Consider the following 22,532-nt stretch of genomic DNA (forward strand, 5'->3'; position numbering starts at 1 on the left):
AAGGATTTTACTACGCAGGATTTTATTGGCCAAGTTGAGAATATCAACCAATCAGTTAGCGTGATGTAAACTACACGCAGACGAAGCAGACGGTGCTTCCTGCTCCAGAAGTGGGCTTTACAGTTCACTGTTCCAGTTACTTTTGCAGGTTTATTGCAACCATGGACTCCAACGGTAGACGAGTGGTCGTTTGCGATAATGGCACTGGAGTAAGTTTGACATTTATGGAGTTTTATGTCGTTGTTTTTTTCAGTTTGCAAATTAAAGCTTTTATATTATTACAATGAACGTGTCGCCGGTCGTTCGTCATGTATGATAGTTGTCACGCCCCCTTCACCCGGAAGACAGTTCTCTTGCAGATGAAAGATGGCCACACATTTCTCTGGAAATTCAGATCAGTTGATCTGTTTGCCAGCGATAACTACCATGAAAGGTACCGATAAAACATCGCCCCGTTCATTTCATATCGAGAAGTACTAACAAGAAATGAAGAGGAAGATTATGCGTACAATTTATACATACATCTGACATGTGTGTGTGCAGATCGATCAACAATGTTGTTGTGTATGGTGGTCATTCCCCCTCCCCTTTTCTCTTTTTCCCCCATATAGTTTGATCTTGTCCCATCATCTTCTAGGGCATACGCCCATTGATTTGCAGCACAATGAAACATTTAATGCTGGCCGCAATGCTGAAGTAGGAGAGGCCAAAGGTGTATGCGGATTATAATTATGATTATATATCTATCTATCTATCTATCTATCTATCTATCTATCTATCTATCTATATATATATATATATATATATATATATAGATAGATAGATAGATAGATACTTGCTCCATATCGGCTTACAATATAATGTTCATCTTGATGAATTTGTTGATGAATCATGGGCAATATCAACAATATTTCTCCTCAATACGGAATGAATATAGTGTTCACAACAAAGTGTGGATGTTCACGCCACCCGTTGCACAGAAGGTGAAAGGGAGAAATATGGATATAGCTGAATCATGCCTATTTTTTTCTTTGTTTTGCAATAAATATTTATCAATCTCTTCATCAGAATTCTAGCAGTTTAGATCATCCATGACATGTTCTGAATATGATCCTGCCAGCTCTTTGTAAGATAAAAAAAAAAAAAAAATCCTTGTAGAAAATAAAAATGCCACTTTTTATAGTTTTACAAAGGACCCCTCAAGCACACAAATAAGCTTATGTGTTATATATATATATATATATATAAGTTTTATTTCAGTAGTCAGCAGCTTTGCCTTCTGAGTTTGGTCTTGACCCATTAAAAAAAGATCTGACTTGAATTATGGTACTTAGCAGTTTTATGACCTGCCTCTTGATCCTTAACATGATAGCAATAGGGACTTGATTTTGTTGTTTGTGTGTATGTATGTGTTGCTGTGTTTGTGTTGCTGTGTGTGTGTGTGTGTGTGTGTGTGTGTGCGTGCATGTGCGCACGCTTTTGTGTGTGAGTGTGCATGTGCATGTACCCAGTAAAATTAAGCTGCATGTATTCCTGGTATGCATATTTGTCAGTATTAAGGTATCCTCTGATAGGACGTATAATAAATGGCATTTAAAAATGGTTGGCAGTATAATAAAAACAAAGTAACAAACAAAGTATGAGCTCTGACTAAACTATTTACAGTTTTGGCATTTTGTAGTTTGATAGACAGACAGACACACACACACACACACACACACACACAGACACACACACACACACACACACACACAGACAGACAGACACACACACACACAAACACATGCACGCACACACGCACACACGCTCACACACACACACACACACACACACACATCACACACATACACACAGAGGTACACTTAAATGTATACCCCTCCACACTCCTCCCACAAAAAAATAATGATTCAAGCAATACACTGTATCTCTGTCATTTGTGTATTTGTATATTTAATTCCCATCTCATCATCTGCTTTGACAGATTTCTGGGCATAATAATCTTTGAATTAAAATGCACATTTTTGAGTGCAAGGAAGGGGGACACCAGCTTGGACAGTGTGGATAGCTGTAATTAGGAAAATGAATAAGAATAAAAGAAGCCAAGTTACCAAGTGTGCAGTGAGCCTTTCTGAAAAGTGTTGAAAGGCTGAGGGTGTAGCAGTGATAGATGAAGGAGGAAGGAAATGTTTAGTGTTTAGGGAAATAAACACTTCAGGATTTTGAATCTTCCTTATTCTTGAATAACAGTCTGCTATGACGAACAATGTGTGAGTTGTTCATGCTGTGTTTCTCCAGTTAATGAAAAGAGTAGGGAAAGAGTGAAGGTCACGCAAACCCTTACCCACACACTGCAGACAGAAAGGAACGCACGAATTCACACACACACGCGCGCGTGCACACTTGCGCGCACACACACATGCACACACACGCACACACACACACATACACATACACACGCACACACACACACACACACACACACACACACACACACACACACATTGTTGGCTAAGGAACTGTGTGCTGTTTATTTTTGGTGAAACTGTATAGTGTGTGACATATTGATTGGTGAAAAAAGACAGATGTTAATTTTTTTAGTTTATTAAACTTTGTATTGCTCTGGTATTTTCCTTGCTGGCTTTGAATATTTCTGTTAGTTTGTTAATTTTCATTAATTGATTTTTTCTTCTCATTAGCATGCACATGTGAGTGCACACACATACAAATCCACACAGACACACATACACATGTATCCACACTCTCATACAGACTGAGAGGCAGACACACATAAACACACTCACATGTGTTCACTCACACACACACACACACACACACACACACACACACACACACACACAGATATACACTTGATTACTAATTTTTGTACCCTTTTTCCAGAATTGCATTTGTTCTTTATCTTCTCTGAAATAAATTCCTTCCATATCTTTATTTGCAGTTTGTGAAATGTGGCTATGCTGGCTCAAACTTCCCCGCTCATATTTTCCCCTCTCTGGTTGGGAGGCCTGTCATCAGGTCTTCTGCCAAGATTGGCAATATTGAACTGAAGGTGAGGAGCAGATTCTGCAATAACTTGTGTATGTGTATATATTGTTGTTGTTGTTCATGATGGTTTCAAGATCGATCATTTGTATGATGGTCAGCTAGTTTTGCCCTCTTTGTGTGCAAGCATACTGGTGGCTGACATATATTTTATATCTTTTCATGCTTCATATTTTCATTCACATTGACATTAAAAAAAGTTAGTTTTTTATTTATTTATTGGAGTGTATTATTTTCAATAATGTACACAAAGTTTTAGAATTAAAAAAGAAGAAAAATCACTGATGGTTTGCCCAGCCTTTGAAGTGTAGGAAGATTTCACAATGAAATTTAGTTTCAGGGTAACAGAACTGTGGTCTTTGAGCTAAACAAACAGAAAAAGGGAAAAAGAAAAAGGTACGGTCAGTAAAGCAGATGTATTAGTAGTCATACTTATGATTTAGTATGAAAAGTCAGACATATGTTGTAATGTAGTATCATATGTGAAACATGTATCTAGTCATACTCATCATGTAAAATGATGTTGAACCTATAAATAAATGAATAAATAAATAGATATATTAGGCATCCAGTCATTTATCACAGTCCATGACAGAATTGAAGAGAGGGTGAATAAACTGAAGAAAACCCTTTTTTTGCTCAAATCTTGTGTTAAACAGTATTCTGTTCAAGTCCCTGACAACTTTAGCATTTCCATCTTGCAGGACCTGATGGTAGGGGATGAGGCCAGCCAACTGCGCTCCATGCTGGAGGTCAACTACCCCATGGACAACGGCATAGTGCGCAATTGGGAGGACATGATCCATGTGTACGACCACACCTTCGGCAAGGAGCGCCTCAACGTCGAAACCCACAACTCACGGATCCTGCTGACAGAGCCTCCCATGAACCCCATGAAGAACCGAGAGAAGATGGTGGAGGTAGGGGGTTGTTGCTGTTGGGGAATGATTGAGAGGTTGTGGAGTAGTGAATGAGTGTTTGTAAATCTTTGTGTGTGTGTGTGTGTTGGTGAGAGAGAGAGAGAGAGAGAGAGTGTGTGTGTGTGTGTGTTAATGAGTGTGCGTGTGAGTGTGTGTGTGTGCGTTTGTGTGTGTGTGTGTGTATGTGTTGTGTGTGTGCACGTGTGTGTGCACGTGTGTGAGTGTGTGTGTACATGCGCGTACAAGTGTGTGTGTGTATATGTTTGCGTGCGTGCATGCGTATGTGCCAAATCTTTGTGTCTCTACTGCTGTTTGTGTTGGACCAGCAATTACCCCATGCAGGCTGTCTCTGCTAAATGCAAGATACAACTTTAATGATAATTTTGTCTAAAAAAAAAAAAAAATTGTTGAGACGTTTGCTGGTAAAAAGGTGACATCAAAAAGCACTTGCATTACCTTCACATAACCACAAAAAGTTTGATCATGCTCCAAGATTAAATGAGGACACTTTCACTTATAAGGACATACCTCTTTCACAGTCCCATGCATTGAAATTGTGTGACAAAGCTGACATGATGACAAAAGAATGCATATTGAAATGATTTTAAAACATTTCTTGTGTGACTGTTTGTTGAGGTTTTGAGATGCATGTTTAACTGATTGGTTCATTATTTCATTGACTTATTTATTGATTGTCGCTTGGGATTTGTTTCAGGTGATGTTTGAGAAGTATCAGTTCCACAGTGTGCATATAGCAATCCAGGCTGTGCTCACTTTATATGCTCAAGGTAGGACAGTTTTTTTGTCTTCTGTCTTTTTTTTTGGTATATTTTTAAAGCAGATGTGGTGTAGCTTTTATGGATGATCTTGCATGCTTTAACACCTCCTTGAAACTGAAACTATAATGTGCAGTCCAGTGATAATAAAATCATGGAAGCATATGGCCCTTTTATGTGTAGGTTAAAGTATATAGAAGTTAAAAAAAGGAAAAGAAAGAGGAAATTTAAAGGTTTTTGTGGAGGACCTGAGCATCCTTAAAATAGCACCATTTGATTATTGTTTTGCCCAACTCTGACAATTGATTGCTTCCAAATCAAACTGATTGCTACTGATGAGTACACTTGTTAGTGAAGGGCAGTCATCTCACTGAGATAAGACAGAGCTTACAGGTCAGGATGTCAGCGAAGGGCTGTCATCTCACTGAGATAAGACAGAGCTTACAGGTCAGGATGTCAGTGAAGGGCTGTCATCTCACTGAGATAAGACAGAGCTTACAGGTCAGGATGTCAGTGAAGGGCTGTCATCTCACTGAGATAAGACAGAGCTTACAGGTCAGGATGTCAGTGAAGGGCTGTCATCTCACTGTCATCTCACTGAGATAAGACAGAGCTTACAGGTCAGGATGTCAGTGAAGGGCTGTCACCTCACTGAGATAAGACAGAGCTTACAGGTCAGGATGTCAGTGAATGGGCTGTCACCTCACTGAGATAAGAGATTAAGACAGAGCTTACAGGTCAGGATGTCAATGAAAGACAGTCATCTCACTGAGAAAAGACAGAGCTCACAGGTCAGGATGTCAGTGAAGGACAGTCATCTCACTGAGAAAAGACAGAGCTCAAAGGTCAGGATGTCAGTGAAAGACAGTCATCTCACTGAGAAAAGACAGAGCTTACAGGTCAGGATGTCAGTGAAGGACAGTCATCTCACTGAGAAAAGACAGAGCTTACAGGTCAGGATGTCAGTGAAAGACAGTCATCTCACTGAGAAAAGACAGAGCTTACAGGTCAGGATGTCAGTGAAGGGCTGTCATCTCACTGTCATCTCACTGAGATAAGACAGAGCTTACAGGTCAGGATGTCAGTGAAGGGCTGTCACCTCACTGAGATAAGACAGAGCTTACAGGTCAGGATGTCAGTGAAGGGCTGTCACCTCACTGAGATAAGAGATTAAGACAGAGCTTACAGGTCAGGATGTCAGTGAAAGACAGTCATCTCACTGAGAAAAGACAGAGCTTACAGGTCAGGATGTCAGTGAAGGACAGTCATCTCACTGAGAAAAGACAGAGCTTACAGGTCAGGATGTCAGTGAAGGACAGTCATCTCACTGAGAAAAGACAGAGCTTACAGGTCAGGATGTCAGTGAAAGACAGTCATCTCACTGAGAAAAGACAGAGCTTACAGGTCAGGATGTCAGTGAAGGGCTATCACCTCACTGAGATAAGACAGAGCTTACAGGTCAGGATGTCAGTGAAGGGCTATCACCTCACTGAGATAAGACAGAGCTTATGGGTCAGGATGTCAGTGAATGGCTATCACCTCACTGAGATAAGACAGAGCTTACAGGTCAGGATGTCAGTGAAGGGCTTTCATCTCACTGAGATAAGACAGAGCTCAAAGGTCAGGATGTCAGTGAAAGACAGTCATCTCACTGAGAAAAGACAGAGCTTACAGGTCAGGATGTCAGTGAAGGACAGTCATCTCACTGAGAAAAGACAGAGCTTACAGGTCAGGATGTCAGTGAAGGGCAGTCATCTCACTGAGAAAAGACAGAGCTTACAGGTCAGGATGTCAGTGAAGGGCTATCACCTCACTGAGATAAGACAGAGCTTACAGGTCAGGATGTCAGTGAAGGGCTGTCACCTCACTGAGATAAGAGATTAAGACAGAGCTTACAGGTCAGGATGTCAGTGAAAGACAGTCATCTCACTGAGAAAAGACAGAGCTGACAGGTCAGGATGTCAGATAAGGACAGTCATCTCACTGAGAAAAGACAGAGCTTACAGGTCAGGATGTCAGTGAAGGACAGTCATCTCACTGAGAAAAGACAGAGCTTACAGGTCAGGATGTCAGTGAAGGACAGTCATCTCACTGAGAAAAGACAGAGCTTACAGGTCAGGATGTCAGTGAAGGGCTATCACCTCACTGAGATAAGACAGAGCTTACAGGTCAGGATGTCAGTGAAGGGCTGTCACCTCACTGAGATAAGAGATTAAGACAGAGCTTACAGGTCAGGATGTCAGTGAAAGACAGTCATCTCACTGAGAAAAGACAGAGCTCACAGGTCAGGATGTCAGTGAAGGGCTTTCATCTCACTGAGATAAGACAGAGCTCACAGGTCAGGATGTCAGTGAAAGACAGTCATCTCACTGAGATAAGACAGAGCTCACAGGTCAGGATGTCAGTGAAAGACAGTCATCTCACTGAGAAAAGACAGAGCTCACAGGTCAGGATGTCAGTGAAAGACAGTCATCTCACTGAGATAAGACAGAGCTCACAGGTCAGGATGTCAGTGAAAGACAGTCATCTCACTGAGATAAGACAGAGCTCACAGGTCAGGATGTCAGTGAAGGACAGTCATCTCACTGAGAAAAGACAGAGCTTACAGGTCAGGATGTCAGTGAAGGACAGTCATCTCACTGAGAAAAGACAGAGCTCACAGGTCAGGATGTCAGATAAGGACAGTCATCTCACTGAGATAAGACAGAGCTTACAGGTCAGGATGTCAGTGAATGGGCTGTCACCTCACTGAGATAAGAGATTAAGACAGAGCTCACAGGTCAGGATGTCAGTGAAAGACAGTCATCTCACTGAGAAAAGACAGAGCTCACAGGTCAGGATGTCAGTGAAGGACAGTCATCTCACTGAGAAAAGACAGAGCTCACAGGTCAGGATGTCAGTGAAGGACAGTCATCTCACTGAGAAAAGACAGAGCTCACAGGTCAGGATGTCAGTGAAGGACAGTCATCTCACTGAGAAAAGACAGAGCTCACAGGTCAGGATGTCAGTGAAAGACAGTCATCTCACTGAGAAAAGACAGAGCTCACAGGTCAGGATGTCAGTGAAGGACAGTCATCTCACTGAGAAAAGACAGAGCTTACAGGTCAGGATGTCAGTGAAGGACAGTCATCTCACTGAGAAAAGACAGAGCTTACAGGTCAGGATGTCAGTGAAGGGCAGTCATCTCACTGAGAAAAGACAGAGCTTACAGGTCAGGATGTCAGTGAAGGGCAGTCATCTCACTGAGAAAAGACAGAGCTTACAGGTCAGGATGTCAGTGAAGGGCTGTCACCTCACTGAGATAAGACAGAGCTTACAGGTCAGGATGTCAGTGAAGGGCTGTCACCTCACTGAGATAAGACAGAGCTTACAGGTCAGGATGTCAGTGAAGGGCTGTCACCTCACTGAGATAAGACAGAGCTTACAGGTCAGGATGTCAGTGAAGGGCTTTCACCTCACTGAGATAAGACAGAGCTTACGGGTCAGGATGTCAGTGAAGGGCTATCACCTCACTGAGATATGACAGAGCTTACAGGTCAGGATGTCAGTGAAGGGCTGTCACCTCACTGAGATATGACAGAGCTTACAGGTCAGGATGTCAGTGAAGGGCTGTCACCTCACTGAGATATGACAGAGCTTACAGGTCAGGATGTCAGTGAAGGGCTGTCACCTCACTGAGATACGACAGAGCTTACAGGTCAGGATGTCAGTCACCATTCAGTATTGGGACTTCTTCCCCCATTGGGATTGCATTACTTTTGATCAGCAAAATCAATTACACCTTTGACAAGCGCGCACACACACACACAAAAAGTAAATTTGATGTTCTTGCATGGTGTGTTGTTTCAATGGGTACAGTAGCCAAGTTATTAAAGCAGTTGACTTTCAAACTGAGGGTCCGGGTTCGAATCTCGGAAATGATGCCTGGTTGGTAAAGGGTGGAGATTTTTCCAATCTCCCAGGTCAACGTATGTGCAGACCTGCTAGTGCCTTAACCCCCTTCGTGTGTATATGCATGCAGAAGATAAGAAGAACAACAACGCACGTTAAAGATCCTGTAATCCATGTCAGGGTTCGGTGGGTTTTGGAAACAAGAATGTACCCAGCATGCACACTCCCGAAAATGGAAAATGGCTGCCTGCTTGGTAGGTTGAAATAAACAAATGTTCATACATGTAAAATGTTACATGTCTATGTGTGCATGACTGAAACCTGATTGAATGACACAGGAAACCAATGATGAGCGCCCCTTGGCAGCTGTCAGTCGGCTCCACACAGGTAGGCAGCCTGTTGTGCAGATAACTTGGTGCTTGTAAAGTGCTTAGAGCTTGGTCTTTGACAGAGGACAGGCACTGTATAAGTATCCATATCATTCAATAAATTTGATGTTCTTGCATGGTGTGTGGTGTCAAGGTCTGCTGACTGGGGTGGTGGTGGACTCCGGTGACGGGGTGACCCACATCTGCCCTGTCTATGATGGCTTCTCCTTGCCTCACCTCACACGCCGCCTGGACATCGCTGGCCGTGACATCACCAAGTACCTCATCAAGGTCAGATTGAGGGGTTGGGGAGGGGGATTGAGGGGGGGGGAGGGGGGGGGGAGGGAGGTGGAGAGTCAGTGGGGAGGCGGAGGGGTTGTTGGTAGTGAGATGTAACAGATTGTTGTACGGATGGTTTTTGTTTTTGGGGGTGGGTTCTTGTTGTTTGGGAGTTGTTGCAGTGGTGCTATTATCATCATGTGCTTGTGTTTTTAAAAAAATATATTTTATTTTATGAATTAACATCTTAACCCACTATTGTGATTTAATTAGACGAAAATCCAAAACCCCTCACCCACTTCCCCCTGCCGCATCTGATCCTTCTTCTCTTCTCGCACTCTTCTCAGTTTGCACATATACTAGATATACGTGTGTGTGTGTGTGTGTGTGTGTGTGTGTGTGAGCGTGTGCGTGCGAATCAAAATGATAAAATAAAACTTATATAAAATTGAAAAACAAACTAACTAGTCATCTAGTAGTAAAATTGCAGCAGAGTCAGTTGGGCTCCAAATTAAGTTTGAACTATTTCAAACATGAATTGTCATATAAAATATTCCCAATGGAAACAGATGGAATTACCAAATTTGTAAATGAATCAGGTAAAAAAGTTTTTAGGTGCTCACATTCATTAAATGACCACAAAAGCAAATCACTTCAGAAATATATTTGTTTAAAAGCATGTAGTCAGATTCTGTATATCAGACTGGTGAGCTTTCTGTGACTGTAATGTCCTTTATATAAAAGTATTTCCAATGCTTAATCATCTGATGTTTGCCTGTAGAGATCTAAGATATTTCCTGGATCTGACCGTGGTATCAGTAATTGATCTCTGCAAGCATGGTTGACTGAGGTAACAAATCGCAAATCTTTTCGATAAAAGTCCAGCCGTTGTTCATTTAAAAAAAAAAAAAAAAAAAAGAAGAAGAAGACAATTTCTTGATTTTTTGCTCTTGTATTGTTGATCAGATTTGTAGTCCACACAGTTGTGTCCCTTCTCCAGCTGCTGTTGCTGCGTGGCTATGCTTTCAACCACTCTGCCGACTTTGAGACGGTGCGCATGCTGAAGGAGAAGCTGTGCTATACTGCCTATGACATTGAGCAGGAACAGAAACTGGCACTGGAGACCACCGTCTTGGTCGAGCCCTACGTGGTAAGTATAGCTCTCACACTCCTCTTACCCTAAGTTTGGCGCTGTATGGGTTAAAATGAAATATTGGAGATCACACAGGGCGTTATTCACTTCACAGATACATCTTTTAGAGTGTTGGTGTTCAGATTTCCTTGCCAGCTCTTAAGGAGTATGTGTCATGACCCAGGTCGATGCCAGGATATTCTATAAAAAGAGCCATACAGTACAGCTTCATCTCAGGTCATACTGTATCCAAACAGCTTTTGCTGAACATTACTTTCATTTCGATCAATCATCATGTAGGAGATAAGAATAATAAAAACAAATTCTATGACAACCCATGTTTCTATAGCAACTAAAGCCCCATTTAGAGAATAAGTGCAGGTTCCTTATGGACGGTTGATCAAAGTGGGCAAAGTTAGAGAATAGGTGCCGAATAAATTAACGTTATGATTATGATGATGATGATGATGATGATCAAAGAGGTCATACCCCACACCTGTGTGTGCCTGCAGCTCCCTGATGGGCGGGTGATCAAGGTGGGTGGGGAGCGATTCGGGGCCCCGGAGGCCCTGTTCCAGCCCCACCTGATCAACGTGGATGGGGTGGGGGTGGCCGAGCTGCTTTTCAACACCATCCAGGCTGCCGACATGGACATCCGCTCTGACTTCTACAAGCACATCGTGCTGTCAGGGGGGTCCACCATGTACCCGGGCCTGCCCTCCCGCTTGGAGCGTGAGATCAAGCAGCTGTATCTGGAGCGAGTGCTCAAGGGGGACGTGTCCAGGATTTCTGTAAGACTGTTGTTGTTTTGTTTTGTGTGTGTGTGAGTGTTGGGGTGACAGGGAAGGGGGGTGGGGGGTGGAGGCAGGGAGTGTTGGAGTATGTGTTGTGTGTGTTGTGTGTGTGTGTGTGTGTTGTGTTTGCGGTGTGTGTGTGATTTCTACTTCTTCCACTACTAGTGACAGAAATTCAATAATTATTTTTCCTTGTGTAGAATTGTAAAATCGCCTCATTCTTCCTTTTTTAAATTTTTTTTTAAATTTTAAATTTTTTATTGACCTATTGTTGGTATTATTTCCATTTGTTGCTGAAAATCAAGATTATTTGCATATTTTTGGTGTTATTTCCACTTGTTAAAAAAAAATTCCAGATTTATTAACTTATTTTTTGGTGTTATTTCTGCTTGTAGCAAAAATTCAAGACTTATTGACTTATCTTTTGGTGTTATTTCTGCTTGCTGGGGAAATTCCAGATGTTTTTGTTTGTTTTTGATGTTATTTCTCCATGTTGCAGAAATTCAAGATTTATTTACTTGTGTGTGTGTGTGTGTGTGTGTGTGTTATTTTTGCTTGCTGCAGAATTTCAAGAAATGTTTATTTTTGGTGTTATTTCTACTTGTTGCAGAAATTTGAGATTTATTAATTTATTTGTTTGTTTTCAATTGTTTTGTTTTTTGGTGTTATTTCTACTTGTTGCAGAAATTTAATATATATTTATTTGTTTATTCTTAATTCTGTGTTTTTTTGTGTTATTTTGTATTTGTATTTATATTTGTATTTATTTTTATCACAACAGATTTCTTTGTGTGAAATTCGGGCTGCTCTCCCCAGGGAGAGCACGTCGCTACACTACAGCGCCACCCCATTTTTTGTATTTTTTCCTGCTTGCGGTTTTATTTGCTTTTCCTATCGAAGTGGATTTTTCTACAGAATTTTGCCAGGAACAATCCTTTTGTTGCCGTGGGTTCTTTTACGTGCGCTAAGTGCATGCTTCACACGGGACCTCGGTTTATCATCTCATCCGAATGACTAGCGTCCAGACCACCACTCAAGGTCTAGTGGAAGGGGAGAAAATATTGGCGGCTGAGCCATGATTCGAACCTGCGCACTCAGATTCTCTCGTTTCCTAGGCGGACGCGTTACCTCTAGGCCACTCCACTCCATTTCTACTTGTTGCAGGAATTCAAGATTTATATATTGATTTTATTTTTTTGGCATTATTTCAATGTGTTGCAGAAATTCAAGATCCGCATTGAGGACCCGCCCCGACGCAAACACATGGTGTTCCTGGGGGGAGCTGTGCTGGCCGACATCATGAAGGACAAGGATGACTTCTGGCTTCTGCGCAGCGAGTACGAGGAGAAGGGGCTCAAGGCCCTGGACAAGCTCATGAAGCCCACCAAGTAGTGAGCGACAGGGACATGTGCAATACACACACATAGATACACAACAACCAGCTATTAGTTCTGTCCCCTTATATCGTCTGTTTCTTAGGACGTGCACAATACACACACATACACAACAACCAGCTATTATTTTCGACAGCTCCTTTTCTCTGATTCTTTCCTCTTATCTGTCTGTTTCTTAGAAGGACGGGTGCAATACATGCAAGTACACAACCCAGCGATTATTCTGACAGCTCCTTGTTTCTGAATTATCTCCTTTTATTGTCTGTTTCTTAGAAGGACAGGTGCAATACACACACGTTCACAATAAATAGCTATTGTTTGACAGCTCCATATTTTTATTCTTTATTCTGTCCCCTTAGCTGTTTCTTGCAGGATAAGGGATGAACTTTGGTGTGTCAGCTCCTTATTTCTATCCCCTTCTCTGTTTCTTAAAGGATGAACGTGTGTGTGTCAGTTTAGGGGAGAGAGGGGAGATTGAGATAACCTGTATTCTTGGGTGCAATACACACGTACACACCAGCATTTCTTTTGACAGCTCCTCATTTCTGATTCCATCCTCTCATCTTGTGTTATTTATTGTGAGGATAAAGGATGAACCTTTGGGTGAGTTTAGGGAAGAGAGGGAATGTTTGAATAACCTAAATGTACTCTGGAGTGCAACACATTCATTCAGAACCCATCAGTTATTTTGATAGCCCCTTATTTCTCATTGCATCCCCTTACTTTGTCATGTTTCTTAGAGGATAACGGATGAATGTCTAGAGGCGAGAGGACCTGAATTCTCAGGTGCAGTATATGTGTACACAACACAGTCATTATTTTGACAGCTCCTTATTTCTAAATCTATCCCCTGTTGTATTCTTAGAGGGTCAAAGATGAATTTCATGGAAACTCCTTATTTCTGATATCCCCAGTATGTCTGTCTGTTGGAAGACAAAGGATAACTTTTGTATCAGTGCTGTCCTTTTGTAAGAGGGTAAAGCATAACTTTTGTGTCAATTCTGTTTGTTGGAGGATAAAAGATGACCTTTGTGTCAGTTCTGTCTGTCTGTTACAGGATAAAGGATAACTTACGTGTCAGTTCTGTTTGTTAGAGGATAAAGGATAACCTTTGTGTCAGTTCTGTCTGTCTGTCTGTTACAGGATAAAGGATAACTTTCGTGTCAGTTCTGTTTGTTAGAGGATAAAGGATAACCTTTGTGTCAGTTCTGTCTGTCTGTTACAGGATAAAGGATAACTTTCGTGTCAGTTCTGTTTGTTAGAGGATAAAGGATAACCTTTGTGTCAGTTCTGTCTGTTACAGGATAAAGGATAACTTTTGTCAATTCTGTTTGTTACAGGATAAAGGATAACTTTTGTGTCTGTTCTGTTTGTAAGAGGATAAAGGATAACTTTTGTATCAGTTCTGTCTGTCTGTTAGAGGATAAAGGATAACTTTTTTGTTGGTTCTGTCTGTTTCTTATGAGGATAAAGGATGAAACTGCATGTTGGTTTAGGGAGTGGGCGTGTTTTGCATAACTTGTTTTCTTTTCTTCTCATTCTTGTGGTGCTTGTTTTTTGTTGATAAGATTTATGTTTGAGGCATTCCATAATATGCACGACAGATACTTTATGTGGTTGGTTTTGTGTGTGTGTTGTTATGCTTGAGGTTATTTACATTTTTTCATGCAGAAAGATGGCAATATTGTTTGGAGATAGGAATGCAAGGCATGTACAAAGAAACACTGGTCCATATGTGTTTTGAAATTGGGATGAGATTTTTTAAATTTATTATTATCAATGTCTTTTTTTATTTTGTTATATTTTTTTGTGTGCTTTAATTCAGTATGCCATGGAGACAAAAGGCAAAACTGTGAAAAAAGACTAGTCAGTGTAGGTGGGAAAAGAATTCAATTTCTAGGCATTCAGTTCTGAATACTTGAAAGCACTTAATAAGTTATCTTTATATAGGGCATAATTATGCCGTCAGGCATTTTCATGCCTCTCTCATAACATGTTCATGGAAAGTCATTCCGTTTAGGCAGCAGACTGATTGTGCTTGTGCATGTGGGTTTGAGATCAGTCTAATCCCTCGACTGACGAACCTTGGTGAAATAAGACCACTGTGGCAATTAGAGGTGCAAGTTACTACTTTGTGTGTACCTTTAAGAAGTGTAATTGATTTTTTCTGAACAAAACTATTGTGTTCTCAAGAGGAAGAAGTCCAAATAAGGAGACGTAACTGACACCCTGACCTGAACACGCAGTCTGATCTCTGTGAGGTGACAGCCCTCAAGGGGTTAAGAAAGGAAGAACAAAAATAAAATGTGGAATTTTATCTTGACGTGTGTATCCAGCATTAGTGTGCTTACTGAAGCTGATCTGCCAAATAAGGATGCTCACAGTGCTGGTATTCATATCTGCCCAAGTTCTTTCTTTATTTGTGGCCAATTTTTATTTGATCTGCTGTTATTATTTGTGTATTTATTGATTCATTTATTTATATCTCTTCTTAATTATGTGTACATATCTGTGGTGTGGCATATTGAGTGGCAGAGCAAGTCATACAATATGACACCGTGAGTCGACTGACCTGGATTCTAAGAAACTTGGCTCAGAATGTTAGGCTTACAGGCAGCTACATAGTGAACAGAACAAATGACAGAATTTATATGATTTACAGTAAAACATTGAACAAAATATGAATGCAGAATACACAGAAAAGAAATGACAGAATTTACATGATTAACAGTGCAACATTAAACATTACGCAAAATATGAGACAGCTGCGTACATTGAACATTTATGAACACTCTCTCAGCAAATTTGCTTCAGCTTTCCATATTTTGTGAAGATCTACACAGAAGACCAGAGTTGATGACTTTTTTCAGTGTAGGTGGTTTAGGTTTGCATTCATTCCATTCTTGGAGACCATGAGACATGGTATAAAAAAACAGTCAATGGATATCGAGTCTGAATAATATTTTGCCGCATTTTCATTCCCAGTTTTTTTCTTTATTTGGTTCCAGCAGAACAGCTGCCAGCAATTTCAGGATTTGTTTCATTTTTGTTGACTTTCAAAATACAGGGTTCACAAAAAGTTAAGGACCACATGGAAACTTGCATAGGTTTTTGGTTTGTTTTTTTTGTTGGCGTAGTGAAATGATGCTGATTTTTCAGCAAACACCAGTGTATGCAGCCAATGTAAGCAGAAGTGTTTTCTCACAAGTGCACTTCCGTTTCTTTTTTTACAGTGAAAAACACTTTGCTATTGTTAAAAAACTACTGAATGAATGTCAATTTTTCAAGCTGTTCACAGTGCATGTGTGCCTGGAACGACCATTTGTATATTCAGCGAGAAGCCAGTAGCAGGCCATTTGCAGCCTGCATAAATATAGTATCATCTTTCAGCTTTTTTGAACATTTCTACCTGCTTTTATGAAGTGGTCCTTAACTTTTTGTGATTTCTGTATTTTGAATAACCAATCAGGAAAATCTGACTTAGTGATGGCTTGTGTCCATTAGCAGTAAGCACAGAAGCATTCCACTTTTAAAATGTTAATATAACTTTGGGATATCAAAGAATGAATCGAGACTGTTCCGGATTCTCAGGTAAATACATAGATCTCTGTATGGAAGCTGTTGAAAACTAAAGCGTCATAGAAGCATCAGTCTTGCGTATTGATATAACTTAAATGTCAAAGAATCATGAACTTAGAGTGTTTGGGATGTTTTAGAGAAAACACGATCTGTGTTTAAAAGTTCTGTAAAAGAATGTGATGCTTGAAATGTTTAAGTACATACATTTTAATACTCACAGATTTCTGGTCACATATTTGAACTTGGAACTTTTCGGGTTATATTTGAATTTTTTTAAAACAATTAGATTTTTTTTTAATGCATCCTTGGAATAATATATGTTTGTATGATTTGTACATGAGTGGCAGACAAACCATTATCATTCTTGTATGTTTTACTTTGTATCCTTCATGTTTTTGGAGCATGCATGTTTTATATTATTTTTTTGTTTTTAAATCCTCTTCCAGATTTGATGTATTTGTTGTTTTTATAGTTGCATATGTAATTGCAGTCTCTTGTGTTTTAGTCATTTAATTTTTTTTTTTGTGCCTTCAGTGCCTTATCATAATGAGCAGTCATAAGAATGTGTTGTTCTTATTCCAACAGTACTTGATATTTTGCATTAAATCTGGAAACTCAGTTCTAGCTAGGCGAAGAACCCCAGGGTGTTCATTATGAATGTGGTAAGTGTCCTGTGTTGATTGTGTCCAAGAAAGTATCTTTGTGTTTGGTGCGTGCAGAGTTTACTGAACTGAGTTACTGTGCTGAGTTTTGACATTTCAGTGCGCAAGTATTCCTTTCTTGGACTGCAGTGTATTATTAGGTTTGGAAAGGTTCCAGGTGTTATTTTTGTTCAAAATGAAAAATGTTTTAACATTCATTCAGATTGTGGCTTTTTTTAAATTGTCTATTTCAAAAAGCATCATAGATTTTTAATACATCAACACATAAATGGTGATTATTCTGATTCCACATACAAAGTAAACACTGTAAATTGTGCTCCAGGTTGCTATGGATCACAAAGAAAACTTCTTGACAAAGTGAAATCACAAAATACAGACTGGATTTTTTTGGTTTGTTTTGGTGGTTGGGCTGGGGGTGGGGGTGGGGGTGGGGTGTTCAAATAGCTTTGTGAGACACATGAATCATGACAGTTGTAAGTGTACTATGTGATGTTTAACGACTTCCTGTTAAACACTCATTTTCTAGTTCTTCTGTTACCGTACAACTGTAAATGCATGCATAGTAACTATCAATGGAATAGCTGATTTTGTCATGATGGCATGGTTTACACGTTCCATATCCATTTATGTACACTATAAATGATTACGATATAAAAACTTGTACACAAATAATACACAACCTTTCTCATGTATAAGTCTCAGTTTTCATGTTCATGAGAGTTGTACAAATATCAAATTGTTGTCTTCATAAAATATGTGGACTGAAAAGAAGTGCAGTGTTATTATAGTGTTATCACAAATACTTTGCAGATAAATATTTTCCTTCCAAATTAATGGTGTTTTTTTGCAACATAAGATGCTGGTATTGATATTACCATGTGTATTTCAACTCGCATAGTTTTCAACAAAATGTCATCCTTAAAATGGATACTGAGGTTTGGGATATATGAAACAAGATGTAATAAATATTAATCACTTTCACTTTACACACTTCTCAGTAGAATATTCCCCCTACCCCCCTCCCAAACTGCTCAAAAGTTTTGCAATGTATGATTCTGTTAATGTTAGTAGAGGAGTGAAAGTTTACATGTATACATGTATGTGTGTATATATATATATTCTGTTCTTGCCTCAATGAGCTGTATCATATCAAATAAAATCATGCAACATATATTTCCACATTTGTTCTCATCTTACTGTTCTATGAGCAATCAAAGACAGTATGTTTCATCATTTCCATTATCACAAAGAATGGTTTGTAGATTATTCTCTTAACAACACGTGTCAGCAAGAATAATTGTTTCATGAAGCAAATGTTAAATTGTTTAAAATTTCCATCAGCTGAAAGTTTTAACCATGAGGACATGAATTCCTACAAGCTGATTACTCTTGACTGCTCCCCACCAACTCTCTTTGCAACAAACAGAATAAAAAAGCCAGTGAATTTTTCTTATATTATAACCCAGTGCCTCTCACCACACATGTTGGCACAATGATGCACAAGCCCCCTCAAGCCCTCCCTCTCTTTACAACAGAATCCAATTCACTTTTACACACAACCCACTCTCTCACATCTATGCACAGTGACGACCAACACCAATATCAACCTGCTAGAAGAGCATTTATTCCACAGTACAAGTTGCTGTGCAGATCTGCAGTACACAGCAATGCAACAATGCAATAATAACAAAAACACAGGACATCCTCACAGTAGAAGAATGACCTTTTCACTGTTAATGTGCTACCAAAAACAAGAAACAAGCACGTGAGCATATTGCATTAAAAAAGAAAGAAAAACAAAAAAGAAAACAAAAAGGCATGGGGCCGTCTCCATTCTGGTGGATGACTCACTCACAGAAAATTGTGACGACGACACGTGTAATGAAAGACGTCCTTGTCTTGGGAGAACAATCTCTATGACGTGAACATCTTGCTGCTGTTTTCATACATGCACGCACTTTTACACCAAAATACTATTCACTTGAAAGTGGATCATGTATGTGGCAATGACATAATCAACAGTCACATACACACACAAAAAAGTAGTATACTGTGTGGAACAGACATATTTAAGTGAAGAACTCTTGTTGAACATGCAACAAAAATGGTGTAAAATTCCCCCCCGCCTCCCCCCTATATATGTAAAAAAAAGAACAATAAACAGAACAGCCTAGTGTTAATAATCCATCACAATTGTAAACAGTGTTGCAGATCATGATGATGGTGACAATGAAAAGGGAGACAGCACTGAAGTTCATGTTTGTGAAATAATAATAGGCATCAACTGCAATCCAGTGAAATGCATTCATGTGAGATGGTGTCTGTCATGGCTGCCTCAACTTTTTACATTTTTGTATAAGACGTGTGCTTTTGTGTTCCATCTGGAATGCTTACACCAAATCCCTGATGTTTACTGGTAATTTCGTCAGTTTCTTTGTCTTTCCATCAACACACCCTACTTCAAAACTGCCAAGCCAGATTCATCACAAAAACTTACCTTTACCATCCATACGTCAAAGGTGATGATTATAAGAACCGCTTTTCTGAGAATTTTAAGGTTGCATCAATAATGCCTAGTGTTATGTGACCAACCTGCAATGAGCCAAGTTAACTGTAAAAGAAAGCAGACACGCCATAGCAAGATGTCCTAATAAATAAACATAAGCAGGGTGTAATAAATTAAAGTACACAGATTTGAGAGTGGATGAAGTGATTAAGATAACACTGTTTTCATGAATCTGCCATTCACAAGCAGATGGGGGAAAAACGTTCTCCTAAAGAATTCTTTGAAAAGTTAAGTTGTCAAAAGCTCTCAAGATTTTCTTCATGTGAAATGTTACTGCCTTCATTCAGAAAACAAGACCTGCATTTTGCCCCATGTGCGCATATGTGATCACCTATAGATCAGAAAGCATACTCAATTTTCGCATCATGTGTGTTTGCATCTGATAAACTTTAGGTAAGAAAGCAAGGTGAGTTTCGCATCGAGTATATTTGTGTGTGATCACCTTCAGATCAGAAACGAAGACAAGTTAAGACATCATATGAGTTTGATCATCACCTTTAGATCAGAAAACAAGGCTTGAGTTTTCATATTGTGCGAGTTTGTGTGTGATCACCTTCAGACCTAAAAGCAAGACTCCTGTGTCCTGTGAGTGTCTCTTGGTGGATGGTGGGCAGGCTGGGCCCAACTCCCAGATCTTCGCTTCAAATGTGAATGGTGGTTTCCCTTCTCTGAGACTTGCTTTAAACTAAATTTGCCCTTGAGAATTTGAGTCCTGTGGCCAAGATGTTTTTTGTATCATCCAGTTAAGAGATTTGAATTTGGTGTCTTTGCTATTTATATCCCAGGCTGGGACTTGATCCTTTTCTTCTTCTTCTTTGTTTGTTTGTTCTGATGCTCAGTTTTCTTGATGCTTCAATATAGGGCAATCACAGACACATTATGATAAAAAATATATAAAAAATCAAAACAAAATATATATGATAAATGAGTCAGAACTTTTGCATAAACTATTTTGGGGACAATCTAGAGGGAACCTCTGTGTGTTGAAACATCCTGGGTGGATGGCTAGCCAGTATGCTACAATGACAACATATTGAAGCATTTATGGTAAACTTTTCTTGGTCATCAGCTCTGACTTGATATTCAATTACTGACCTGTAGGTCTGCAACCCTCCCAGTGGGTGCAACCTTGCCGCGGTTGGGGGGCTTGCGTGTCTCAATAACCCTGAGAGCTATGCTGGCGGGAGATTCGTCTCCTGGTAGGGCCACCCAAGTCAGACAGGTCAAAGGGTAGAGACCAGACGAATAGTACCCACTGGTCCTCCAGGTTGGGGGTTTGAATTAGGCTAACAACCCGGTTCTGTAAAAAGAAGACTGTTACAGAAACTGCAACAACAAACTCTGAGAACTGCTTGGTCCAGGAGGAGTACTCTCTGGTAGAGCCCATGACGCGAGCTGGTGAAAGCCCTTGGGAAGCCAGTGCGCCGACAACTCTTCTGACGACCAAGGCCAAAACCAGGATAGGGACCTGGAACATCAGAACCCTATACGAGACAGGCAAAACAGCTCAAGTCTGTCGTGAGATGCAAAGATACAACTTGAAGATTCTAGGCCTATGTGAGACAAGATGGACAGGATCAGGAAGAACGCAACTAGTGAGTGGAGACACCATCATCCACTCTGGACAGGAAGAAGGCCAACCCCACACCCACGGAGTAGCGTTGCTGATGACACCCGAAGCAACACGAGCACTGCTGTCCTGGGAGCCTATGTCACCAAGGATCCTCACGGCACGCTTCAATTCAAAGGGCAGGAAAGTTACCATCATTCAGTGCTACGCCCCTACCAATGTGGCAGTCATCGAAGAGAAGGATGATTTTTACCAACAAGTCCAAGCAGTCATAGACAAGACACCCAAAAGAGATATGAAGATCCTCATGGGAGACCTGAATGCCAAGGTAGGCGCCGACAACACAAATAGAGAGCTCATCATGGGCAGACACGGCACTGGAGTGCAGAATGAGAATGGAGAACTTTTCATGGAGTTCTGCACCTTCAATGACCTGGTCATTGGAGGCACCTTGTTTCCCCACAAGACCATCCATAAGACCACGTGGGTTTCCCCTGACGGCAAGACCGAGAACCAGATCGACCACATCACCATCGGTCGTAAGTGGAGACGAAGCCTGCACGACGTCAGGGTAAAGCGCGGCGCAGACGCAGCATCGGATCACCACCTGGTTGTGGCAGCACTCAAAACCAAGCTGAAGGCCTACAACGACCAGGCTGCAAGACCATCGCACAAGTACAACGTGCACAGCTTGAAGGAGAAACCCAAAGCAGAAGAGTTCAAGATTGAATTGAGGAACAAGTTCAGTGTGCTTTCCCAACTCCCAGAGGACTCAATAGAAGAACATTGGCACAGCCTTCGAGAGACCTGGACAACAACTTGCAAAACAGTCCTGGGCAAGAAAACGAGGAAGCACAAAGAGTGGCTATCAACAGACACCTGGACACTCATCACTGAGAGGAAGCATTTGAAAGACCAGATCAACTGCACGCAAGATCAAGCCGAGAGACATGAGCTACAAGCACAGTACTGGGAGATGAACCGACAAGTAAAGCGAAGTGCGAGAAAAGATAAAAGAACCTACATCGAGGAACTGACAGCAGAAGCTGAGAGTGCAGCAGGTCAGCGGAACATGAAGCGCCTGTATGAGATCACCAGGACACTCTCCGGGAAAAACAGCAACCCAAGCCGGCCCGTCAAGGACAAAGACGGAAACACCATCCTTGGCGAAGAACAGCAGAGAGCAAGATGGGCGGAGCATTTCAAAGAAACGCTCAACCGACCAGCACCACCCGCCCCACCAGACATCCCGCCACCTACCAAGCTCCTCGACATCAACACCAACCCTCCCAGCAAGACCGAGATCGTCAAGGCCATCAAGTCCCTCAAGTCAGGAAAGGCAGCTGGCCCAGATGGAATTCCACCTGAAGCTCTGAAGGCCGACATCCAGACTTCAACTGAGATGCTGCACCCTCTCCTTTGCAAGATCTGGGAACAGGAGCGAGTGCCAAAAGACTGGAAAAGAGGACATCTTGTAAAGCTGCCAAAGAAAGGGGACCTTTCATCCTGCAACAGCTGGCGGGGAATCATGCTGTTGTCTA

The 22,532-nt window shown here is 40.9% G+C and overlaps 1 protein-coding gene across 1 annotated transcript; it reads left to right on the forward strand.

Annotated features, from left to right (window-relative positions):
• Positions 1-81: 81 nt before the first annotated feature.
• On the forward strand, positions 82-18,032 carry LOC143281118 (actin-related protein 2-A-like). The gene is made up of 8 exons (XM_076586096.1): positions 82-209; positions 2,957-3,067; positions 3,765-3,980; positions 4,696-4,768; positions 9,170-9,306; positions 10,295-10,444; positions 10,939-11,217; positions 12,442-18,032. Exons 1-8 carry the CDS (start codon positions 162-164, stop codon positions 12,610-12,612), a joined length of 1,185 nt encoding a protein of 394 aa, XP_076442211.1. The 5' UTR covers positions 82-161; the 3' UTR covers positions 12,613-18,032.
• The last annotated feature ends 4,500 nt before the right edge of the window (positions 18,033-22,532 follow it).

Source organism: Babylonia areolata, chromosome 4, assembly GCF_041734735.1.
Source record: "Babylonia areolata isolate BAREFJ2019XMU chromosome 4, ASM4173473v1, whole genome shotgun sequence".
NCBI lineage: Eukaryota > Metazoa > Mollusca > Gastropoda > Neogastropoda > Buccinidae > Babylonia > Babylonia areolata.